Source organism: Arvicola amphibius, chromosome 4 (assembly GCF_903992535.2).
Source record: "Arvicola amphibius chromosome 4, mArvAmp1.2, whole genome shotgun sequence".
Taxonomy (NCBI): Eukaryota; Metazoa; Chordata; class Mammalia; order Rodentia; family Cricetidae; genus Arvicola; species Arvicola amphibius.
The window spans coordinates 87,860,514-87,882,268 of record NC_052050.1 but is presented as its reverse complement, the minus strand read 5'-3'; the positions used below and the strand labels follow the sequence as shown (position 1 = coordinate 87,882,268).

General features: G+C 51.3%; 1 protein-coding gene across 2 annotated transcripts in view; it reads right to left on the bottom strand.

Annotated features, from left to right (window-relative positions):
- Ergic1 (endoplasmic reticulum-golgi intermediate compartment 1) overlaps positions 1–21,755 on the bottom strand; it is a 104,276-nt gene that overhangs the window by 30,824 nt on the left and 51,697 nt on the right. For both annotated transcript variants that reach the window (XM_038324961.2, XM_038324960.2), the window contains exons 2-4: positions 21,130–21,191; positions 15,343–15,415; positions 4,504–4,598 (exon numbers count right to left, since the gene is read on the bottom strand). In XM_038324961.2, the coding sequence (XP_038180889.1) occupies positions 4,504–4,598; positions 15,343–15,415; positions 21,130–21,191 (230 nt within the window). The remainder of the gene's footprint in view (positions 1–4,503; positions 4,599–15,342; positions 15,416–21,129; positions 21,192–21,755) is intronic.

Here is a 21,755-nt window from a genome sequence, read left to right as displayed (position 1 = left end):
CCACATAGAGCGGGGACCAGCCTATTTCTGCAGAAGCCCCGGTTAGCCTCCATGAACACAACGCCCAGGTAACCCAAGGCTACACAGAAAGGCAGCCAGCAGAGGAGAAAGTGGCTGTTTGGCTCAGAGGGAGCAGCATCCAAACAGCCCCCACTCCAAGTCACAGCGTCCCTACCTCTGCCTGAAGCTAGCGATGAGGGAGGAAGAGCTAGGAGGAAGCAGGGCTAGAACAGCCAAGGATGCAGGGTTCTGGGTGACTGGGCTACATGCAAGGCCAAAGGAATGCTGTGGGGTAAGAGGCACCACAGGGGTCTGCCACTCGGTCCGCCCCCTGGATCCTTACTGGGTCCTTACTGTGACATGACTCAGGAGCTCTTTAACCTCAATGCCTCAGTTTATCTCTGTGAAGTATGAGGTGATAAAAAAATGAACTTTCAACTGGGCAGTGGTGGCACAAGCCTTTAATTCCAACACTTGGGAGACAGAGACAGGTGGAACTCTGGGAGGTCAAGGTCAGCCTGGTCTACAGAGCGAGTTCCAGGATAGGCTCCAAAGCTACAGAGAAACCCTGTCTCGAGAAAACCCAAAAACAAAAAAAAATAATAAAATGACCTTTCCGTGGAAGGGTATGTGGACCAGAGTTAACAGGCATGGCAGACACTCAGCACAGGGTCCGAGTGGCAGCTGGGGTTTTCTCTCTCTCTCTCCTCTCCCTCTCCCTCTCTCTTTCATGCCTTCCTTTACTCAGTGTCTATAGCTACCAAGTCCCAGCACCAGAGTGACATCATGGGAAGAGTCAGCTATACCCTCCAGGTATATGAGGTTCTTTAGTCTACCCATGGGAGGTCTGTGACCCCCCAATGGCAGTCTTGACTCCAGCATGGCTCTGTAGCCTCACTGTGGCTCAGCTTTGCACTCTAACAATGAGCAGGCTTCTCTACTGTGGTCCCTGACACGGTCCCAGTGTGCATAGGGAGAGAGGCTTTTGTCCACCTTGGGAATGTAGCGAGCTTCCTGGCAGGCACACCAAAGGAAAAGAGAAAGAATAGATCTCTTAAAGTAAGCTATTTTAAAGGCAACCAGGCCTAGAGAGAAAATGGGAACAGCTGCGTTCCTCAGTGGGCGTAGGGGAAGTATTGCCAGCCAGTGTGGAAGGGCACGTGACATGGCCATCAGAGATGATGCCACTGGTCTGTAATGGAGAAAGCTAAAGAAACGCAAGCAATCCCTGCCTGACTCAACAGTTCCACTTGAAGCCAGCTTGCAGAGACACTCGTGCTCAGACATGTGCACGAGGCCACTCTGGCCAGTCTTGGTGGAAACTGTGACAATTAGAAGCCACCGAAGTGCCTGTGAAAATGATGGTGGCTGATGGGTCAGGTCTGCTCTGTGATGCAAAGCAGCAGGTAGAGAAGGCACTGCCTGGGTCCCCGGAAGGCAGGCTACCTAAGCTTCCTGTGACTCAGTTATCACAGGCTTACTCTGGAGACCGGGAGACTCACGACAGCACCTGCGAGGTGCTGGGCACGCTGCTAAAGAGTTTTATGTAAGAATGCAAGACCTGAGGATTCCTGTGTGGAAGATGATGTTACAACTGTCCAGCCAATGTCAGGGGAAACTGAGGCACAAAGAGCTCACAACTGAGAAGCTACAGAGCTTGCATGGGAGTCAGGGCGCCTTGCTCTGAGCCTGTCCCCAGGCAATTGGCCAGAACTAATAGTATAAGAATCTTAAGAAAAGCAGCTCTCTCTCTCTCTCTCTCTCTCTCTCTCTCTCTCTCTCTCTCCCTCTCTCTCTCTCTCTCTCTCTCTCTCTCTCTCTCTGTGTGTGTGTGTGTGTGTGTGTGTGTGTGTGTGTGAATTTCACAAAAGTCTTACAACATCTAGGGTTCTAGCTATTCGAGAAGAAAACAGAAAATAAACAGGATACAATACCCTGGTACCGAGGTCTTGGGATGCTTAAATTCCCCCTGTAAAATGGAGGGGTGTTTGCATTCCTGGTCTCGCATCCTCTGGGTTACTCACACAGCCCAGTGCAATGTGAACGCCATGTAAGTAGCTGCCATCCTTTGGACCAGTTCTTCTCAAAGGCCCATATGATGGAGGCGTGGACTTTAGCCTCTGGTGCTTCAGAAAGTGGTAAACCTTTAAGAGTAGGACCTAGTGGGGTGTCCTTACTGTTACTAGGCTGTACCCCCGAAGGGGACAGTGAAATCACTGCCCTTTGCCCTTTCTTGTTTGCTTCTTTGACTTGAGGGGAACGGATCTACCCACTACATGTTCTCAACACACATATGACAATGCTCCAGCCAATCACAGACTGACACATGCAACACCCGGTCCCTGCACGCCTTTCTCTTCATGCGCTGTGCTCTCTGGCATTTTACAATATGATACAGTGACTTCCTGTGTCACACTGTTTAGGAAATAACAATGAGGAAAAAAGTCTGTACGTTTTAGGGCAGATGCAATGTATTTCTTCTCTGAAAGCTTTCGTCCTGTGGCTGTTGAATCTATGGGTGCGAAACTGCACACACAGAGTGACCGTGTTCATAGACACACGCACTAAGAGGGAAAAGAGTCCTCCACTGTCACCACAGGCTGCTTAGGGGACAATGACATACTTGGGACAGCAAAAGAAACACTGAATGGGTACTTTCGGATTTCTAAAAATGTAGCTATATTTCCCTCTGTGCCAAAATTCTACCTTATGCTAAGTAAGCGCTCTACCACTAAGCTACAGTTCTGTATTTTGAAGGTGGGCCTGTATTAGCTGCATAATGAACAGTAGTGTCATTGCCACGACACATTTACAGTGCTGGGAATGGAACCTGGGGCCCTCACGTGCCAGGCAAGTGCTCTTAAGCCCCTCTGCCCCAGACAAAGAACATTGTTTTTGAAAGCAGGGATATGAGAGGATACCTGTAGTATGACCTCAGCCATGTTTGAAATGCACAGAAGGAAAGCCAGCGGGACAGAATGATGTCAGAATGTCCACAGAGCCTGTCATCGGGTGGTGGAATTATGGGTGATTTTGTGTATAACAAAGTCTTTTTGTGTGTGTGAGCGGTACCAGAACCCAGGGTCCCAAATACGCTGGGCAAACCACTGAGCTACACCCCTCCCTGAAAGTCTTTGAAAGGAAAGCCATTGTGCTGGGCTCTGGCGGGTTAAGTCATAGCCCTGCAGAGCCGGCAGGACTCATGGGGAGCAGATCACAAAGACTGGCACGGGCAGCAGCCAGGGACGCCTGTCCTGTCCGAAGTCACACTGTCTGGATCTGGGACTGAGCCTAGAGTCACATCCCCTTGCTCTGCCGGTCTAGTCCTGTGCCCTGACTAAGAATTTCCTTGCTTCACAGATACAGCCAGCCCCTAAAGGAGAGGCTGCCAGATAAATTATTTTTCTGAGAGAAGAAAAAAAAAAATAAAAACATAAAAATAAATAAAAGTGACCTATTTCAACAGGTCCCCTGGCCCTGGGCCCAGTGTGGGCTCAAAGCTGTGATGTCAGTCTCACCAAAAGCAGGGACAGAGCTGAATGTCTCCCTGTCTTCGTCTGGGTCCACCCAATGTTCTGTCCTTGTGGGCTATGCTCCTGAGCCATGTCCTGTGATCGGAAGGGAGGGGTGGGAGGAGGCTGAGAAGGCTACATCAGGCTATGGACCTGGTGGGGCTGAGGGATGGCTAGACCCATCACCGTGGAGAAGACAGCGCACCACCAGTATGGCTAGATACCATCTCACGGGAACCTCTCGTGCTCAAGGGAAACTGAGATGATCACAGCCAGGCTTCGTCTGGTAAAGGAGATGGGGTCTACCTCCAAACCAGGCTTTCATTGTGTTGTGTTTTATAGAAATGACTTCGTCTTGATTAAAACAGCAAACAGAAGAGACCTGAAGTTAAGAGGGGAGATGCCAGGAAACCCTCGGTGACGGTGTCCCACCGGCGTCTGCAGCCGTGAGCTGTACAGCCTGGGGCTTGGGGTCAACTGGCATCTCACCTCAACTGCTCAGGAGGCCGTGTAACTCCCACAGGAACCATCCTGTGGCCATCAGCCACCGGTAGGGATAACAACAGCCCTGGTCCACGGCTAACAGATGAGGCATCTATGGTTGCATGCAGGATGCCAGCCTCAGACCGCACCTCAGCTGCACACACATCTGACCTCATCCCCTTGGCTGGTCTGGTCCCATCCCTTTCTCCCTTATGGCTTCCTCCTCTCCATAAGCCACATAAGATCCTTAGGCTTAACAAACTAGAGAGACCGCCCCACCCTGCTGCTCTACAGAGGTGCATGAGATATCTTTGGTTCCAGGAAACCTCCAGGAACGTAATTATATTCAGCTCAAAAAAAAAAAAAATTAAAAAAGTGGGGGCTGTCATAGTCCACGTGTGAGTTGCAGCTGGCGGCATGCACTTAGGGCGCCCCAGATGGCTCACCGTGTCAGCATACAGATCACCTGGGTGGCTAGCTGAAACAGAAGGCTATTTGTAATACTCACATTCACAATGCAAATTGGGTAAACTGATGTTGAGACTGACGTCAATTTTGCCTCCGCTGTCCTTGTCTGGGTCATCGACGTAGAGCTCATTCACCCTGAGGGATAGACAAGTACAGAAGCCCAGACTGAGACAGAAACACTAATCCTGCCCATAGGGGCTGGACAGCCAGGAGCCACCTCACTTGGTGGCCAGTACTCAATGGTCCAGATACCCATGTGGGTACAACAGCATGCACGTGTCCAGGCCCCAGGAGGCAAGGCTCCAGGTTCAAATCCACCCTCCAGCACAGCTTTACCAGGAAGAAGGAGGGGTCTGGTAAGAACATCTACCTCTGTCCAGATTCAAGTTCAGATCCCGGCTCCAGCACTTCTTACAAGCCCCTCTAGAAACCCATCTGTCAAGTGGGGACAACACTGCTCCTTCCCGATGGGGTGGCTGAACCACAAAGTGAGAAACAGAGTCTCACGATGGCTCAGGGACTGGCACTAATGGTACACAGTGCCTACTGCCTGCTCTTGGGGGGCAGTCATGCTCTGGAGGGGGGCGCTGTCATCAAGTGTCACGAAGCCAGAGGCTTGGGCAAAGCTCACCATATCCCTTACACAGCGCTTCCTCTCCTCTCCACCTCTTCCACCCTCAGACAGGACCCCCGTGGTTTCATCTGGCCCGGCTGGCTAACCTAGTTGTTCCCATCTCAAGATCCTTCATGCGACCACAACTGTCATGTTCACTGTGGCATTGTAGGACGGCACAGCCATAGGCTGCAGGGGCGAGCAATGAGACTACTCCATTGCCAGAGTTACAGGGCGGGTGGCCCCTGACAGCCGCACCATCTTGAGGCTAGCGACAGTAGCAACGCACATGCATTCAACAGTTTGGGAGACATCTGCTGCCTGTCGGGTTCTAGAAATGGCGTGAAGACATATAGTCTCTGTGTTCATCAGGCTCACCGGAAGAACTAGGCCTCGCTTACCTCCTAGATAAGTGCCACAAGGAGACCTGCAGGTCTCTAAGAGGAGGAGGAGGCATGGTCTCAGCAGGGGGAAGGAGGCCCCACAGCCTGTGCTAAGGCCTGAAGCAGAGGGGGACTGGGCTGACAGATGGACCGAAAGAGGGTCGCGGCACATGCAGTGTGAGAGCCCAGGTGTGGTGACAGGACACAGCTCAGGCAGCTAACTTGACACTGAGCACAGCCACATGGTCAAGCTTGTGCCTCGGCAGGTTCGAGGCCTGGAAGAGCCACCATGTACCAAGGAGACCAGAGAGTAGGCCACTGTGGTCCAGAAACCCTGGTTGCTGGGAGCAGGCAGGGCATGCTGATGGACACACCTGGGGGATGGGCCAAGGGAGGCTCGTAAATGGATGGTTCCAGTTTCTCCTTTCCTCCTTGAGTGCGCAGCAGAAGCAGTAAGGAGGGAGATAGGTTGTGTCTAGAGGCCAGCTGCCCAGATAACTCCCTATGGGAAGGGGTAACCCCATCTTTAGGCCCAGCCTCAAAGACTGCTCAACTGAGCAGTGCGGGAGAAGGTGGGTGGGCTGCGCTACAGTCATGGGTGGGGACCAGGGATGCGGTCAATAGATAGAAGTCACAGATGATAGGAGTCCTGCTGTTCTCCTGTGCAAGCTTCGTGACTGCAGTAACAACACATTGAGGGTTTGGTTTTGTTTTTTTGAGACAGGGTTCCTCTGTGTAGCCCTGGCTGCCCACCTTGCCCCTCTAGTGCTTGGATTAAAGGTGTGCACCACCACCTCCGGGCAAGAGAACATTTTGAAATGTTCTCTCACAAAAGCATAAATGTTAGCAGGCAGTGGTGGCACACGTCTTTAATCCCAGCATTTGGGAGGGAGGCAGAGGCAGGTGGATCTCAGTGAGTTCGAGGCCAGTCTGGTCTATAGAGTGAGTTCCAGGACAGCCAACACTACTACACAGAAACCCTGCCTCGAAAAATAAAAAAACAAAACAACAACAACAAAAGCATAAATGATTAAGGTAATGGGAGTACTAACTAGATGAACTGACCATTTGGCAATTTATCAAAATGTCACCTCATAGCCCATTTTGGCAATTAAAATAGGGATGAAGAGGTAGCTCAGTGGTTAACAGCACGTAGGGTCCCAGGGACCCAAGTTTGGTTCCCAGCAACCATGTTAGGCAGCTCACAATGCCTGATCACAATGCCAGCTCACAAGAGGGAGCTAATGCCCTCTTCTGACCTCTATAAGCACCTGCACTCACATGCACATACCCATATGCATGCATGTACGTGCACACACACACACACACACATACACACTTTAAAATGATAAATTTTTTTTTTAAAAAAAAGCCATAAAACAAGCATTTGAAATAACCCACAGTTAGATCCCTTGGGTCAGGTTGTACTAGAAGAGGACTCCCAGGTAGCCCTGTGAATGGCTGGCTATCTTGTTAGGGAAGAACAGACCAGGTCCAGCACGTGAATTTTGTTTTTACTAAGACCTCATCCAATGTGATACAGCCAGTGCTTAAGTAACAAGAACTGTGGCTCAGGGACACAGTCACGGTCACTGAACACCCAGCTCATTTTGCTGGGCAGAAGGGAAGAGGGGTACCCCTAATCAAGGAAGCCAAATCGCATTCATGCCATCCTCTCTGCTCCCTGCAAAGTCCTCATTCCCACATTAAAACCAGGGAACTAGGGCTCAGAGGAGGCGCCGTTCAGCCCAAGAGCACACAGCAGAATGACCGAGTTGGAATCTCAGCCGAAGTCTGCCTCATGCCCAAGCCCCAAGTTTTCCAGGGCTACCCAGCTTCCTCTTCTCCTCAGTCTCTAGGGTCAAGGACAGGGCACGGGATGTGGATAGCGACTCGGAGGCTTATCCAGGTAGCACTCAGGGTTCTGGCAAGGATTGTGCAGAACCAGTGGGCAAGGAGTGAAGAGGCCAAGTGAGATTCAGTCAGAGGAGGATCCATTTCTGCCCACTTTGTTCCTTCCCGACTCTTCAGCACCTGCTTCTACCTTGGCCTTCATTCCAAAGGACTAGCAATCAGTCTAGCAAGAACACTACTGTGCGATTAACTGTACAGCGGCCAGGGCATGGGCGTCCCTTCTCAGCGAGGCACCTCCAGGAGTACTCGCCTTTCCCACCTGGTAAGACCTAGACCTCTGTGCATTGCTGAGGGATTATGGGGTGAGGTCATTCCCTGGCAATCCTGGGAGATGACCTCAGTAGAGTGAGGCAAATCCCAGGTGTTGCTCAGGTGATCTCATTGCCTCTGGGGAGGCTTCTCCCAGACAGGGATCCTGGTCTCCTAGCCAGGAGAACTGGAGTGGTCAGCTGCCAGGGCTGAAGGGCCACACAGGGGCTGAGGTACCTGAGGGGAGGATAAATGCATGGCCTGTGGCAATCTGGGCTGGTGGTTATGTAAGGCTGGAGCCGGCCCGCTTCCCCTAACTGTAGTATGTATATGGTTCAGTGGCTTGTACCGCCTACTGATGAGGTCAGCAAGGCTGCCTTCTGTGTCCAAGGCAAATGTTCCAGGCCGGCTAGTTTCCTGCCACCCCAGGTGCAGCCTCACCCACAGCTGCCCGTGCAGGGCTGCCAAGGCTGCCAGGCTCTACAAATCAGCTCGCCTCAAAGAGAAGAAACGTTCTGTGGGTACACTACGGTTTAGGGACTCTGTCTGGCCCAACACCCCACAACCAGCTCAGGACATGAGAAGGCCTGTGGGCTAGCCTCGGGCCTCGGTAATTTTAGGAAGTGGAGGGACCCAGGCTTCACTTCTCTAAAGCTCAATTTCCCCATCACAGTCAATGGACAAGTCGCAGGTGAAGTTTAAAATAAGGAACTTAATCTATGACAACAGAAATCTGAAGAATGGTGTTGGGGGGGTGCAGGTGCAAAGGAACCTTCTAGATGGCAGAAATCTATCATGGCTCAACTAAGACGATGCCTATGAGGGTGAGATTCCCTGATGCCACTTTTGGATTTGTGCTATAAAGTCACACATGGTTCAATAAGAGGAAACCAACGAGGGAAGGAGGTGGAAGAGAGGAAGAGAAGGAGAAAGGAAACGAGCAAGAATTTGCAGCAGCTCTCAGGGCTACTGGAGGACAGGCTGAAGCTTCAGGCATGGGGGTGGGGTGGGGAGGGGAACAAGTACGTGTCTCATTTTCTCCCCAGGGCTGACCACAGGCTCTGCTTGGCAGAGAAAACACAATGTCAAGGAGTGCCCAAGCTGTCAAGATTGACCTCCTGGCTGCAGTACCTCCTGGTTGACTGACCTTGGACAATGAACTTGTCTTCCACAGCCTCAGTTTCCCTAGAAATAAAATGGGGCTTTCACAACAATTGATCTTCCATTTCTATGGGGTTTCTATCTTTGGGTTCAACCAGTTGAAGAACCCCCTCACTGACAAAAAAGCCCCCTCAGAAACAGAAACTATATGAGTCTATATGGGACACACACGACTTCCTTCCTTGCTCCTTAAGTAATATGGAGATACAACCATATGCACAGCATGCACTGTGGGGTAACATAAATCATCTTGGGGGGATCTAAAGTAAACGAGGAGGACATGACATGAGAATCCCACACTCTCTGCGGTCCCAGCAGGCCTCAATGATTCTGATACATCAATAATGGGGCTGCTACGGTGGCCAATGAGAACAAGAGGAGTGCTGAGCACATTCTTACTACGGACCGGATGCGCAGTCTCTAGCTGTTATCTTTATCATGAATATCAACATTTCATGAGCTGAAATAACGGGGACACTGATCATCTTAATTGTAAAGTGTGGGGGTGAAGGCCGAATGCACAAAGCATGTAAGAAGGGTAGCACAGCCCTGCCTAATGTACTCTGCCACACAAAAAGCCGGAAGATGCTCCAGCACTGAGCCCCACCGGGGACAACACCGGTGGCATCTCCTGTAACACAGCAAGTCAGTACTGGACAGGATTACCGTGTCTTCAGTAAGGAGCACAAATGGCTGGCTGAGATCGCACAGCCTGCAGGAGGCAGAGGAGGATGCTACCAAGGGACTCAGTGTCCTGCGTTTGTCACTGGGTTACACTGTCTGGAGAGGATGGAGTCCCTGGAAAGCAGGGCATTCCTCCCAGAAGGCTAGTGATACAGGTGCCACTGCCTTTTCTGATAACCTTCAGATGGGCCACCTTAGGGCCTCAGGGCCTATGGGATATGGGGGTCCTTGAGTCTTCTAGTCAAGAATTTTCCCTTTCTTTCTTTCCTTCCTTTTTTTCTTTCTTTCTTTCTTTCTTTCTTTCTTTCTTTCTCTCTCTCTCTCTCTCTCTCTCTCTCTTTCCTTCCTTCCTTCCTTCCTTCTTTTTCTTTCTTTCTTTCTTTCTATCTTTTGAGACAGGGTTTCTCTGTAGTTTTGTATAGCAAGCAAAGGCTTTCTGCTCTACAAACCTCTCTCTATTACCCACCCCCTCATATTGGAGTAAGCAATAGTGTCTGAACTCCCCCACCAGAATGAGGACTTCTGAGCGAGTTCTGTGGAGTGAAACAAACATGGGGGGGGTGCACAGGAGAGTGTGGGTGTAGGTTCTCAGGAGTCCCAGGAAGGGGAAGGGTGTGTGCTGGTGCAGGAGTGGGGGCACATTCCAGGTGGGGGACACCAGCCGGAGCAGCACTGTATGGCCTGAGCGCATGGGGAGGAGGTGGGTGAGAATTCGCCTTGTAGGGCGTGAGGATGAAAGGGTTGGGAGGTATTGGGGAGATGGGGGATGTAGGTGGAATGCAGGCGAAGGCCTTGAGAGTCTAGGCTGAGGCGCAAGTCTGATGACATCCATGGAAACAATTTTATTTGCTTTTAGAAGAGCACTTGAATAGTTGGGATTCCTGCCCAAGGTTGCTGGCCTCTGTGTCTAACAATCTGATCAAATGGAAACTTCCATGCAGTGGGGAGGCCGCAGTAAGAGGTAGGGAGCGAGCAGAAGGGGGAGCGGGGTAGGTTGACCAGGAAGCCTCAGAACCTTGGCTTTTAAATCCCGATTTCTGTAGTGCAGACGAAATGACTGCCTACCAGAAGGATGCCCTCCCCAGCTAGCTGCCCAGCAGCCTCCTTCTCTTCCTCTTGGGAATCATCCTACTCAGCCTGCCGCTCACAGTCTCTCTCCCCAAACCCACTTTTCAGGGGTGATCTTTCCAAACAATGGATCTGTCACTCTGTGCCCAGGAGCCTTCAAGTCTCCCATTGCTAAGGACGAGGCCTGGATGCTCTACAATGTGACATCTTAATTCCACCAGTCCTGGCCACAATCAAGACTCAGTTCAGGGGTGGTGGGCAGGAGGGAGCCACCCACTCTTCCCCATGGCTAAGCTTCTAGTCTCCTCAATGTTGGCCTGGTATAGGAGCATGTTAGAACCCCGTTCAAGGTAACCTCCAAGCTCCTACTTCCTGAGTGGTCTTTTCCAGCTTGCTACCTAAATCTACAGAGAGCCTTGAGTCTTCTAGGCAAGAGGTTTCCCTCCCTCCCTTCCTTCCTTCCTTCCTTCCTTCCTTCTTTCTTTCTTTCTTTCTTTCGTTCTTTTTATCTTTTGAGACAGGGTTTCTCTGTAGCTTTTATAGCAAGCAAGCCTCAAACTCACAGAGATCTCTGCCTCCCAAGTGCTGGGATTAAAGGCATGCACCATCACTGTCTGGCTTAGTCAACAGGTTTTCAATTTAATATTAATTTATTATCGTTATTGTGGTTGTGTATGATGTGGGGGGGGCACACACATGGAGGTCAGGGGACAAGTCTGTTGAGTGGAGTAGGAACCCAACTCGGGTTGTGATATTTGCATAAGCACGTCCTTCTGCCCACTGACGCATCTGGCCATAACCTTCAATAATTCTGACCAAAACGCTGTAGCTTTCATATACTTGAGGCTCTAAAACATAGCGTGCAGAGATGGGTGGGATTATGGGGTGGGGTGCCCAGGCTGTGGATGTCTACAGGACTTAGATTCTGCATCCCCTGCCCCCACCCCCTTTTACTAACCTTTTGGATTTTTAGCCTTTTGGTGCCTTAGTTTCCCTCAGAAACTTCAAGGGGTCTTGTGACAAATTTTAAGGCAATCATTGTAACATGCTAACCTGGGCATATGAGCCTAGCATTTGGCCACTTATAATACCTAGAAAGTACCATAAGGTATATTATGTTAAAAACAACGAGTGGAGGGGCTGAGCAGCTATACTTTATTACCATAAACTTACCTACCAGGTGGGTAACTATTAAAGTCTTTAGGAACTTGGCAGTCATGGACTGGAACATTCCACAGCCACTTTCTGAGAGGCGGATACACCCCTGGATAGACTGAACCTCTGAATATCCCATGGGACACCTGTTTTCATTCTGGTCAACAGCCTGGCCCAAGCCCAAGTCGGAAGCCAAGCACCCACACAGTCCTGCCTCCCTGTCACGCAGCAGGGGCAGAATGAGCATCTCACGCCAAAGAGCATCTCACGCCACTTAGAACCACAGGCCAGGGCTGCAGTGCTGACCCAGTTGGTGGTGACCTCATTTCCACAGAGGGATCTGCTGACCCACTGTGGTCACAAAGCCACCAGACAGGACCAGTGGACACCCTAAAAGAGAATGAATTCGCCTTCAGTTTTTCCCCAACTATGCTTCCTGGGCCAGACTGCTTCTGTAAAGAAGGAGCCCAGTGTGAACAACACAGTCATTTCTAGGTTGCTGTGTTAAGTCTTAGGCCTCTGGACCCCTGACATGTTGGTACCACAGTGAGGAAGGTCAGAGAGGGAGGTAGCAGGGAGAAGCCAGTGGGCCAGGTTCAAGCCTTTGCAGCCCTCTTCCTTCCTCTTGGGACCACAGCATCCAGGAGGCAGGAAGAGGAAGTCCCTGAGCAAGGGAGGGGATGGTGTGGGGAACACACTGTGCTCTGCCACTGACAGCCCTGCCCTAGGTAAACAGTAGACAAAGTCCACTGTCAGGGCTTGCTTGAGCAGTCCAGCCTGCTACTCAGCTTTCACAGACTTAAGCTCTGACATTAAAAGCCACTTGTGTGTGGCCATATTTCAGCAGCACAGGCACGCCTTTTCTGGGCTGAGCTAACTGAAGCTTCCTCAGGTGTTACAGGGCACACCAACACACCAAGAGGCAGGGTCTGGCTGATGGGAAAGTCCATAGGCCCCGGGCTAAGTACCCTTTAGCCAGGCCATCTTGCTTGGTCTTCAGAAAACACCAGGTCCAGTCCATCTATCTGCCCTACCCCGCTACGCCCCTCACTAACTAGCTCCACCCTGCACCATTCTTTCCTCAGAGCCCTTCCCACAATTCACTTACGTTAAGCAATGCTTTGCAGCATTTATATTGTATGATATATTCAAGTAACATGAAGACAATTTAAAGTCAGCAGGAGGGCTGGGCATGGTGGCGTGTAATTGTGATCCCAGAACTCAGGAGGACTCTCTGGGCTACACAGTAAGACCTTGTAAGACCCTCCTCTTAGGAAACAAAACAAAACAAATCAAAAACAAAAGCAAGGGGCTGGAGAGATGGCTCCCTCGTTAAGAGAACTGGCTGGTCTAGCAGAGGACCCAGGTTCAGTTCCCAGCATCCCATGGTGGCCCACAGCCCTCTGTCCCCCACTTCCATGAGATCTGATGCCCTCTTCTAGCCCCTGAGGGCACCATGCACAGATGCACATGCAGACAAACACTCACACACACAAAATAAAAATAAATCTTTTTTTTTTTTTTTTTTTTTTTTTTTAAGACAGGGTTTCTCTGCAGCTTTAGAGCCTGTCCTGGAGCTAGCTCTTGTAGACCAGGCTGGTCTTGAACTCAGAGAGATCCGCCTGCCTCTGCCTCCCGAGTGCTGGGATTAAAGGCGTGCGCCACCACCGCCCAGCTAAAAATAAATCTTAAAAAAAAGAAAAAAATATACACATGAGGATTACAGGTAGTTTTATGCAAATGAATGCAGATTTTATGTAAATTGTGCAGAAGAGACTGAAAGGTTGGGCTTCTGTGGTGAGGGTCCCAGAGGCACACATCCAGGACACCAAAGGAACAACTACAGTCTAGTTGTTCTGCTTTGTCCCCAGCCAGCAGGCATGGACACTCAGTAGCCCACAGTCAAAGCAGAAATACTGCTAACTAAGCAATTCCAGGGCTGTGGTTCGACCCACCCTGACCTCTATGCGACTGCTTGCTCACTTTGCTACAGTTAGGCCAGCTGCTCCATTCTTCACAGACACCAAGCCATTCCTGCCTCAGGGCCTGAGCACTGCTGTCAATAACACTGGAGCCACCTGCCTGCGCACTGCACCTCGCTGCTGTCACAGGTGCACGGCTAGACACGACACTGCAGCCACCTGCCTGAGCATTGCACCTCGCTGCTGTCACAGGTGCACTGCTAGATACAACACTGCAGCCACCTGCCTGAGCACTCGCCTTGCTGCTTTCACAGGTGCACTGCTGTCCCCAACACTGAAGCTACCTGCCTGCGCACTGCACCTCACTGCTGTCACAGGTGCACAGCTGTCCACAACACTGGAGCCACCTGCCTGAGCACTGCACCTCACCGCTGTCACAGGTGCACGGCTAGACACAACACTGGAGCCACCTGCCTGCACACTGCACCTCGCTGCTGTCACAGGTGCACGGCTAGACACGACACTGCAGCCACCTGCCTGCGCACTGCGCCTCACTGCTGTCACAGGTGCACTGCTGTCACCTACTCAGAACACAGCTGCCTATATAGTGGCCTCCATCCCAGAGAAGAGCACAGCCTCAGAGGCTAACAGATGCCCGCCTGGCACACTGCTAATGTTTCTGGGTCTACTGTCCTCTCTGCTCCCATCAAAGTAAAATTTGAATTTGATATGTTCTCACACATTTGACTCAGAGAGGATCAGTAACCTTCCCAGAGTCACACAGCAAAGCCGTATCCTGCTTCTGTGCCTTCTAATGTCTTATCTGGTGCTCTTTCCCCAGGCCCAAGAAGCTCCCCAGGTTAAAAACAGGGTCAGAGTGACAGGGAGGCAGATGTTCTCACACAGGGGGCAGGTGGAAAGCTGCCTCCAGACGTGAGCTAAGAAAAGCTGGGGTCAGCTTCTCAGGGCTCAGGAGTCACCTAACTCTGCCACTGCGGGCAAGCACCTCTATAACTCACAGCCTCAGTTTCTCTCCTAAGACAGGGGCCGTTTGGGAACAAAGACAGCAACAGCCAGCTGAAGCCATGACATCTGTTTTTAGATTCCTATTGTCTGTGGCTGAGAAGGAAGCAAAGGAAACCAAGACATTCCCTGAGTAGAAAAAGAAAATTCCAAGGCTGGGCAGGAGAAGGGGGTGCCAGGGCCCAGCCCCAAGACAATTCCGCAAACCGTAAACACAGTGACGAAGAGGCTGGGGAGCCAGAGGCCGGGGCCCAAGGCAGGAGCTGCCAGGCTGTGGGGGACAGCTAACTCTGGAATCAGGGATGGACGACTGTGGTGCCAGCTGCCAGGAAGCCCATGCTTGCTGCCCTGAGTGTGGGCCTGAGAACTGAGCGGGGCACCTCACCCTCTGTGAGGAAGCTCCCTTGGGCCTCTGAGCACTTCCAGCTACAACATCAAAGGACTCTTGGAAAACCCACTGGATAAGTCGGGGCCAGCAATGATTAATGTGTGTGTGACTGCTCGGTCCATGGACCTGGGGACCCCGGGACCAAAGGAAGGAAAAGGGCTCTGACAAAGTGAAATTTTGTTCCAATTTCAAAACCCTTTTATGATGTCACATACTTGGAAATAGAAGCAAGCCAGCTGCAAGGCTTCCATCCCTTCCCAAACTCCCTCTCCTCATCTGGACCCCAGAAAGCCAGTTGCCCCAAGGAAAAATCACTTACACTTCTGTCGTGATGAATCCCGTGAGTTCTGACAGGAAGAGGAAGAGGATGAAGAGGCAGCAGCAAATGGAGACTGTGGGAAAAGAAACATGGAGTCAGCGTTAGGGGTGCAGGATGCTCCGGATAGGCGGCTGGCCCTCCCTGCCCCTCTGCTATCCTGGAGGAAAGTTAGAGGCCCCAGCATACACGCAGGGTAGGGTACCTTCCCAGAGACGGTCAACGCCCCTGCTCACTGATGACCTCAGTGTGTCCTCCCTTTTACTCATGACGTCACTGTGTACCCCCTTTCACTGTGTCTCCCGTTTAACTTTTACTCATGGACTCAGTGTGAGCCCCCAGAAAGGCACCATTGGCCTGATTTTGTGGTAAGGGTGAGCCTCTTCACACAGGCAACAGGCCCTGCTCGAGTCTTCAAGACCTCTTTGATGCGGAGGTTGGCCTGGAGGAGGACCGTGTGCTGGATGGAGGACCACAAAGTGTTCCATCTGGCTTGAGTGCCATGCACATTACAATTGCAAGTCCACAATGAACATCGGGAGATACCATGTGACCATCTAGATTTCTGGCTTCTGTGAAACACGCAGCTCCTGTCCCACACTGGGTCTGAGACCAGAGTTCTCTCCCACATCGGTGAACCAAAAACTGAGGCACACTCTGCCACTGGTCTGTCCCTCTGTCTACAGTCAGTGCCCACCCTGGGATTTTTTTCAACATTACAATAGGGTGAGAGCAGAATCACTGAGCAGAAGCCGTACGGTAGTTTGGGCTCTTTCCAGGTTAGTGATATGCACAGCCCTGTCCTGATGCTGGCTGGTGGAAGTGGGTCATGACTCCTGGTCAACTTGCAGTCACCAGAGGGACAGCTCACACACCAAAGAAGCTGCCAGGCTGAGAGGAGTTCTGCCACAGACTGGAATTGACCATTTCTATTTGCACTATTTTGAACTTATTTGAACAGGATTGCTGGGACACAAGCCCGTATGTAACAGTAGAGAAGCGTCTCCATCCACGTCCATCTGTCTGCCACCTACCTAACTTCCTATCTGTCCAGGAAAGACAAGCATTATTGAGCTTGCTACACGCCCATGGTGATGCATTAACAAACCACGACACCATGACACCATGGCACCAGCCTAATGGGGGCTCTGCTGTAAAAATGCAGGCTGAGCGAGAAGGGACTTGGGACCCCCTATCCTCTATGGTCAAGGCACCTAGAAAGATTCCTGAGAATCTGGGCTGTAAGGGAAAGAAGGAACATCCCCAAACTGCCTGATCAGTCTAGCTACATGGAGATAGGGACCGGAATACTCATAACTTCTGCCCCACTTTGAAGGAGCTGTATAGACACAGCATTTAAAGGCTTTACTTTGGGGCAAAATAGAGAATATGTGCATATGATCAACAAGAAAAAGTTCCAAGTGGGCAGTAAGCACATGAAAATATTAATATACATAAAGATCACATAATAAATTACAGGATAAATTATACATAGTATGTAGTACACGCACACACATGCACACGCGCGCGCACACACACACACACACACACACGTTGGCAGGCCTGGTGGTCCACATCTACAAGCCCAGCATTTAGGAGAAGAACTCAGGTGAGAAGTACTGCCCCGATTTCAAGACTAGCCCAGACTTCACAGCAAGTTCCAGGCTAGCCAGGACAGTCATAAACACAACCAAAAGCATATATCCACATACATATATGCAGATATACATACTCTGAACCCCCATTCACTCTACATCGATAGCAGTAAACAGACACCCTTCTCAGCCATGCCTCACACACTCAGCAAGCTGTAAACGGGCCTCAGCTAAGACAGCGGCCTTGTTTTGTCCTGTTCGTGGCATGGAGATTAAGCTCAAATAGCCTTTCTGGCTGTGGAATAAACACCTTCGGGGTAGCTCAGCTACTGACCCACGTCCTGGCTCCTGGTCTCTCAGCCCTACAATGGAGGTTACTGCTCCTTGAGGGAGAATCTGCCAGCAGGTGGAGCATCCTGCAGCTGGACCCTTGCGCCTTTCTGTCCAGTGCCACCCAGGAGCCCACATTTTGCCCACCCCAGCCCCAGGGGATGCTGCAGTAGATGACACAAGGGGGTTTTCTGAGGGTCACTGCTGACTTTTCTAGCTGCCCTCCCCACTCCATGCCTGCAGATACACCCCGAAGTCCTAATTATACACATTGTGGTGGCGGGGGAAGGAGACTGAGAAGGCCTTTCTCTGAGACCTGTGTGCTTACTCTAGGCTTGGCCCAAAGCCTGGCTAACCTAGCAGGTAGACTGGATAGCTCAGCTGAATCCAAGGGCCTGTCCTACACGTCCTTTACTGTGTAAGTGCACTTGACTCCTGTCTCAGACTGGGGAACCGGAGGTGAGGTCTTGGTACCGCCGTAGCCTCAGTGCCTAGCCCAGTGTGGGCTCAGAGAAGGCACAGTGAGAAACCGTGAAAGCAGGTAGCAAGTATTCCAACCAAGGCCTTCAGACCTCAGAGGCTGGATGGAGGCTTTCAACCCATGTTTGGGCAAGGCTTGGAGGCTCTCTGACTCCAGACTTCTAAAACTGACTCAGGCCCTGGGCAGTTGGAATGTAACCCCAGGAGATGCTTGCTAGTAGGAAGCTGGGTGCTGCCAAGTTGAAGGGGGCAAGACCTGAGACCTTACAGCCTGCAAGAAAGTCGAGGAGTCTGTCCAAGGTCACACAGCCGGGTAAGGGAGAAGGCGAAATCCAAAGGCTGACGTTCAAGCCCCAGAATTTCACTGTCTCCTTCAGCTATAAATAGCGGTCATCCCACAGCGTAACACAATGGCGCATGCCTGAGCTGGCTTGCCTGCCTCAGCCGCGCGAGCCTCAAGGACGAAGACCAAAGCCCATTCATCAGCACTGTCCCAGCATTTGGCACAGGGCCTGGCCCTAGGTCCAGCTTAATAAATATTTGTGCGCTAAATGGTAGCTAAGGGCTGGCTTCCCATGTCTCAGACCTTCCCCTTGTGTGATGAAATGCTCATCAGACCGTGTTCCTGAGGGCTTCCAGGCAGAACTTCTAAACAGTTGAAAATGTACATCCCCTTGACTCAGGGCTCCTTCACCCTGGAGAACTACCTCACAGCGATGGCCACAGAGGAGACAAAGACAATAGGCCACGGGTCAGCAGGCAGTGACACGGGAGCCAGCTGGATAGAAGGCAGAGCTGTTGATGGAGTTGGGAAGGGTGTGTCCAGTGTTCAGCAACAGAGATTGGGGGGGGGGGGAGATAGTTTGCACAGCTGTCCCTAGTGTGCAGGACAGCGGTGCAGGTACATCCTGGGCTTTTAAGAGTACACATACCCGATTGCTCAACAGGTTAGATAAGGCAAGGCTGGAGAGGCTGGGCTGTGCATGGTGGCAGGAAGGGGGCAGGAGGCAGGGAGGGGGCAGGAGCCTCGTTTCTCACAGTCTGAGCAAGTCTTTTTCCTCCCAGGGGAAGCACCCAGCTGCTTGGCTTCTTGGGTCACACACTCATAGGTGAGTAGTGGGCTGCCAGGAGTCACTCCTCCACTGAATGAGGGCTCATGGGCCCCACCCACTTGCCCAGGGACACAAGGATGCTAAATAGATGAAGTCGGCGCTTGCTGACAGGAAAGCCTGCGAACCCTAGGCAGTGCTCTCTTCTCCACACCTGGAGAAGGTTCATGCTACTTTAAAGAAGCCAGGCAGAGGGAGGGCTGAGAGCTAGCTGGAGTGGTGGGGATCTCCAAGGCCACCAGTCTACCCAAGAGTGGACTCCAGGCTGATCACCTGACCTCTGTTCACACCACAAGACTGAGGCAGCTGTGAGATTCTCTGTCCCATACCAAGCATGTGCGGGGGGGGGGGGGTACCCAAGACCTAATCCTGACTGTCCCTTCTGTAAACAGTGATATTCTGGATGAGTCACTTCCCCCTTTCTGAGCATCGGAGACGGAGACATGAAGCCAAAGTGTTCCTTCCCACTTACTCAACGGTGACTTTGGTTTGCTCTGAGCACTATTTTATAGGGACGTTTTCTGTGGAACCGTAATGGATGTAAAGCCAGGACCGTGCTCACACAGCTTCTCCCGGCCGCCCCTGTTCACACCTGACAAAACCATAGCACTGTGTCACACTGTGTCAGCGAGGAGGAATTCGTGCTGTTGCTATGCTCCTATCCTCACCACAGCCTTCCCAGGAAGGCTGCTTCTGTTCCAGGAACAGATCCTGGGTCCTACCAAGCACTGACTCCTCTTGAGTCCTTCTCTTCCCTCAGCTCTTCAAGGCCTTGCCCCTCGGGCAGTGTGCTCCAGCAATGCTTTGTCAGACAGCAGGTTGTAACGTAACCAGGAAAACCCCCCAGTGGCAAGGTGCCTCTGCAATCACGGTTATGCCAAACTCCCTCAAAGGCTGAGCTGTCATCTCCAGGTTTCCCTGCAGGAAAGCTACCACCTTACATTTCTATTCTCGGCAGTAAGCTGCTAAGTCTAACCCACACTCGAGGAGCAGAGGGAAGGAGTATTCACGGGGGTCACCAGAATTCTTTAGGGAGTTTGTCTCCCCTCTCCGTTCCTTTATCACAGGCCCAAAGGCCTTTCCTCTAATTCCTCGGGTTCCAAACCAACAGCGTCACTGTTTGCCTTTTGCTCCAGGTTTGGTCCTTGGGTCCTCTCGTCCTGCTGACACAACTACCAGGCTCAGATTCGACGTTCCCTGCCTGGTGTTGCAAATGGCCACTGTCTGACATGCCCTGGCTCCTTTGATTTGAACCAAGTCAGCGAGTTTGTGAATTCTTTTAGTGACTAAAATAATTAACAATTTAAATAATTTGAAAGGTAAAGCAGGCCTTTCTCCCACCTCCAATCTGTTTGCTTGGATTTTTTTTTTCCTTCAGTTCTTATTTTTTAAAATTTTTATTTAAGGGCTGGAGAGATGGCTCAGTGGTTAAGAGCACTGCCTGCTCTTCTAAAGGTCCTGAGTTCAATTCCCAGCAACCACATGGTGGCTCACAACCATCTGTAATGAGGTCTGGTGCTGTCTTCTGGCCTGCAGGCATATACGTTGACAGACTATTGTATACATAATACATTTAAAAAATTTTATTTAATTTACTACTATTGTTTGATGATGATGATGAAGACAACGATGATGTGCCTCTCTCTCTCTCCTTCCCCGTGGGTTCTGAGGCTCTAACTCAGGCCAGCAGGCTTGTATAGCAATGCTTTCACCTGCTGAGCTGTCTCACTGGCCCTACACTTAGATTTTAGGATCGCTGGCATTCTGAGAACGGGGCCCAGGTCTGAACAGGCGATTCACGTTTCACGTGTGCTTCTCCATACAGCACATCTTCAGGGCCATCACACAGACCCATCACATGGGGCCGGGGGTGGACTTTCCACTTAGAGTGCACGTCACGGCTCAGAGTTCTGGATTTAGACACACAGTCTTAGATGTAGGAGACATAGCTTAGTGTAGAGTATCAATCTCTAGCACTGTAAGAAGGAAAAAAAAAAACCTTTTGGATTTTTGAGGTTGGGGATCCTTAACCTGCATTGATATTTTTCTGCATCCTTCTAGACACAGCTGATGGTTCGACCTTGTGGGGTTGTACAGCAAGGATAGAGACGCTACGTAGAAAGAGTTGTAAAGGGCCCGTGGGATGCTGGGCACGCCTTCTATCCCACCGGACTTCCTTCTGTCCTCCTTGTTCCAGAGTTCTGCACAGGGCAGAAGCAAGGCTATCTCGGGAGCAGGCAGAGAGCTGGGTACCGGTGGGAAGGGCAGCTACTCACTGATGGCACCAGTGTACGTCGGCTGCGTGAGGTCCTTGGGCACCTTCCTGTAGATGTCAAACCTGTGGAGAAGAAACAGGAATTAGACAGGTGTAGCATACAGGCCTAGAGGCCGAGGTTGGGGGTGCTGGTGGCATGCGACCTGGGTCAGTAAACACAGCTCTTACCAAAGAGCCCCTTCCACCCTCCTCTGCGAGGCCTCACAAGAGTCCTGCTAACTTAGGGTCTCCACTGCTGGGATGAAACACCATGAGGCCAAAAAGCAAGCTGGGGCAGGAAAGGGTTTTTTCTGCTTACTGTTCCACATTCCTGTTCACCGTCAAAGGAAGTTAAGACAGGAACTCAAACAGGAGAGGAACCTGAATGCAAAGGCCATGGAGGTGGGGAGGGGGCTGCTTACTGGCTTGCTCCTCATGGCTTGCTCAGCCTGATTTCTTATAGAACCCAGGAATGGTACCACTCATGATGGGTTGGGCCCTCCCGCATCAATCAATTAAGAGAACGCCCTGCAGGCTTGCCTGTAGCCGTATCTGATGGAGCATTTTCTCTACTCTCAGATGACTAGCTTGTGTCAGGCTGACATGAATCTAGCCAGCAAGCCAGCATACCTACGCATCCCTCCACTG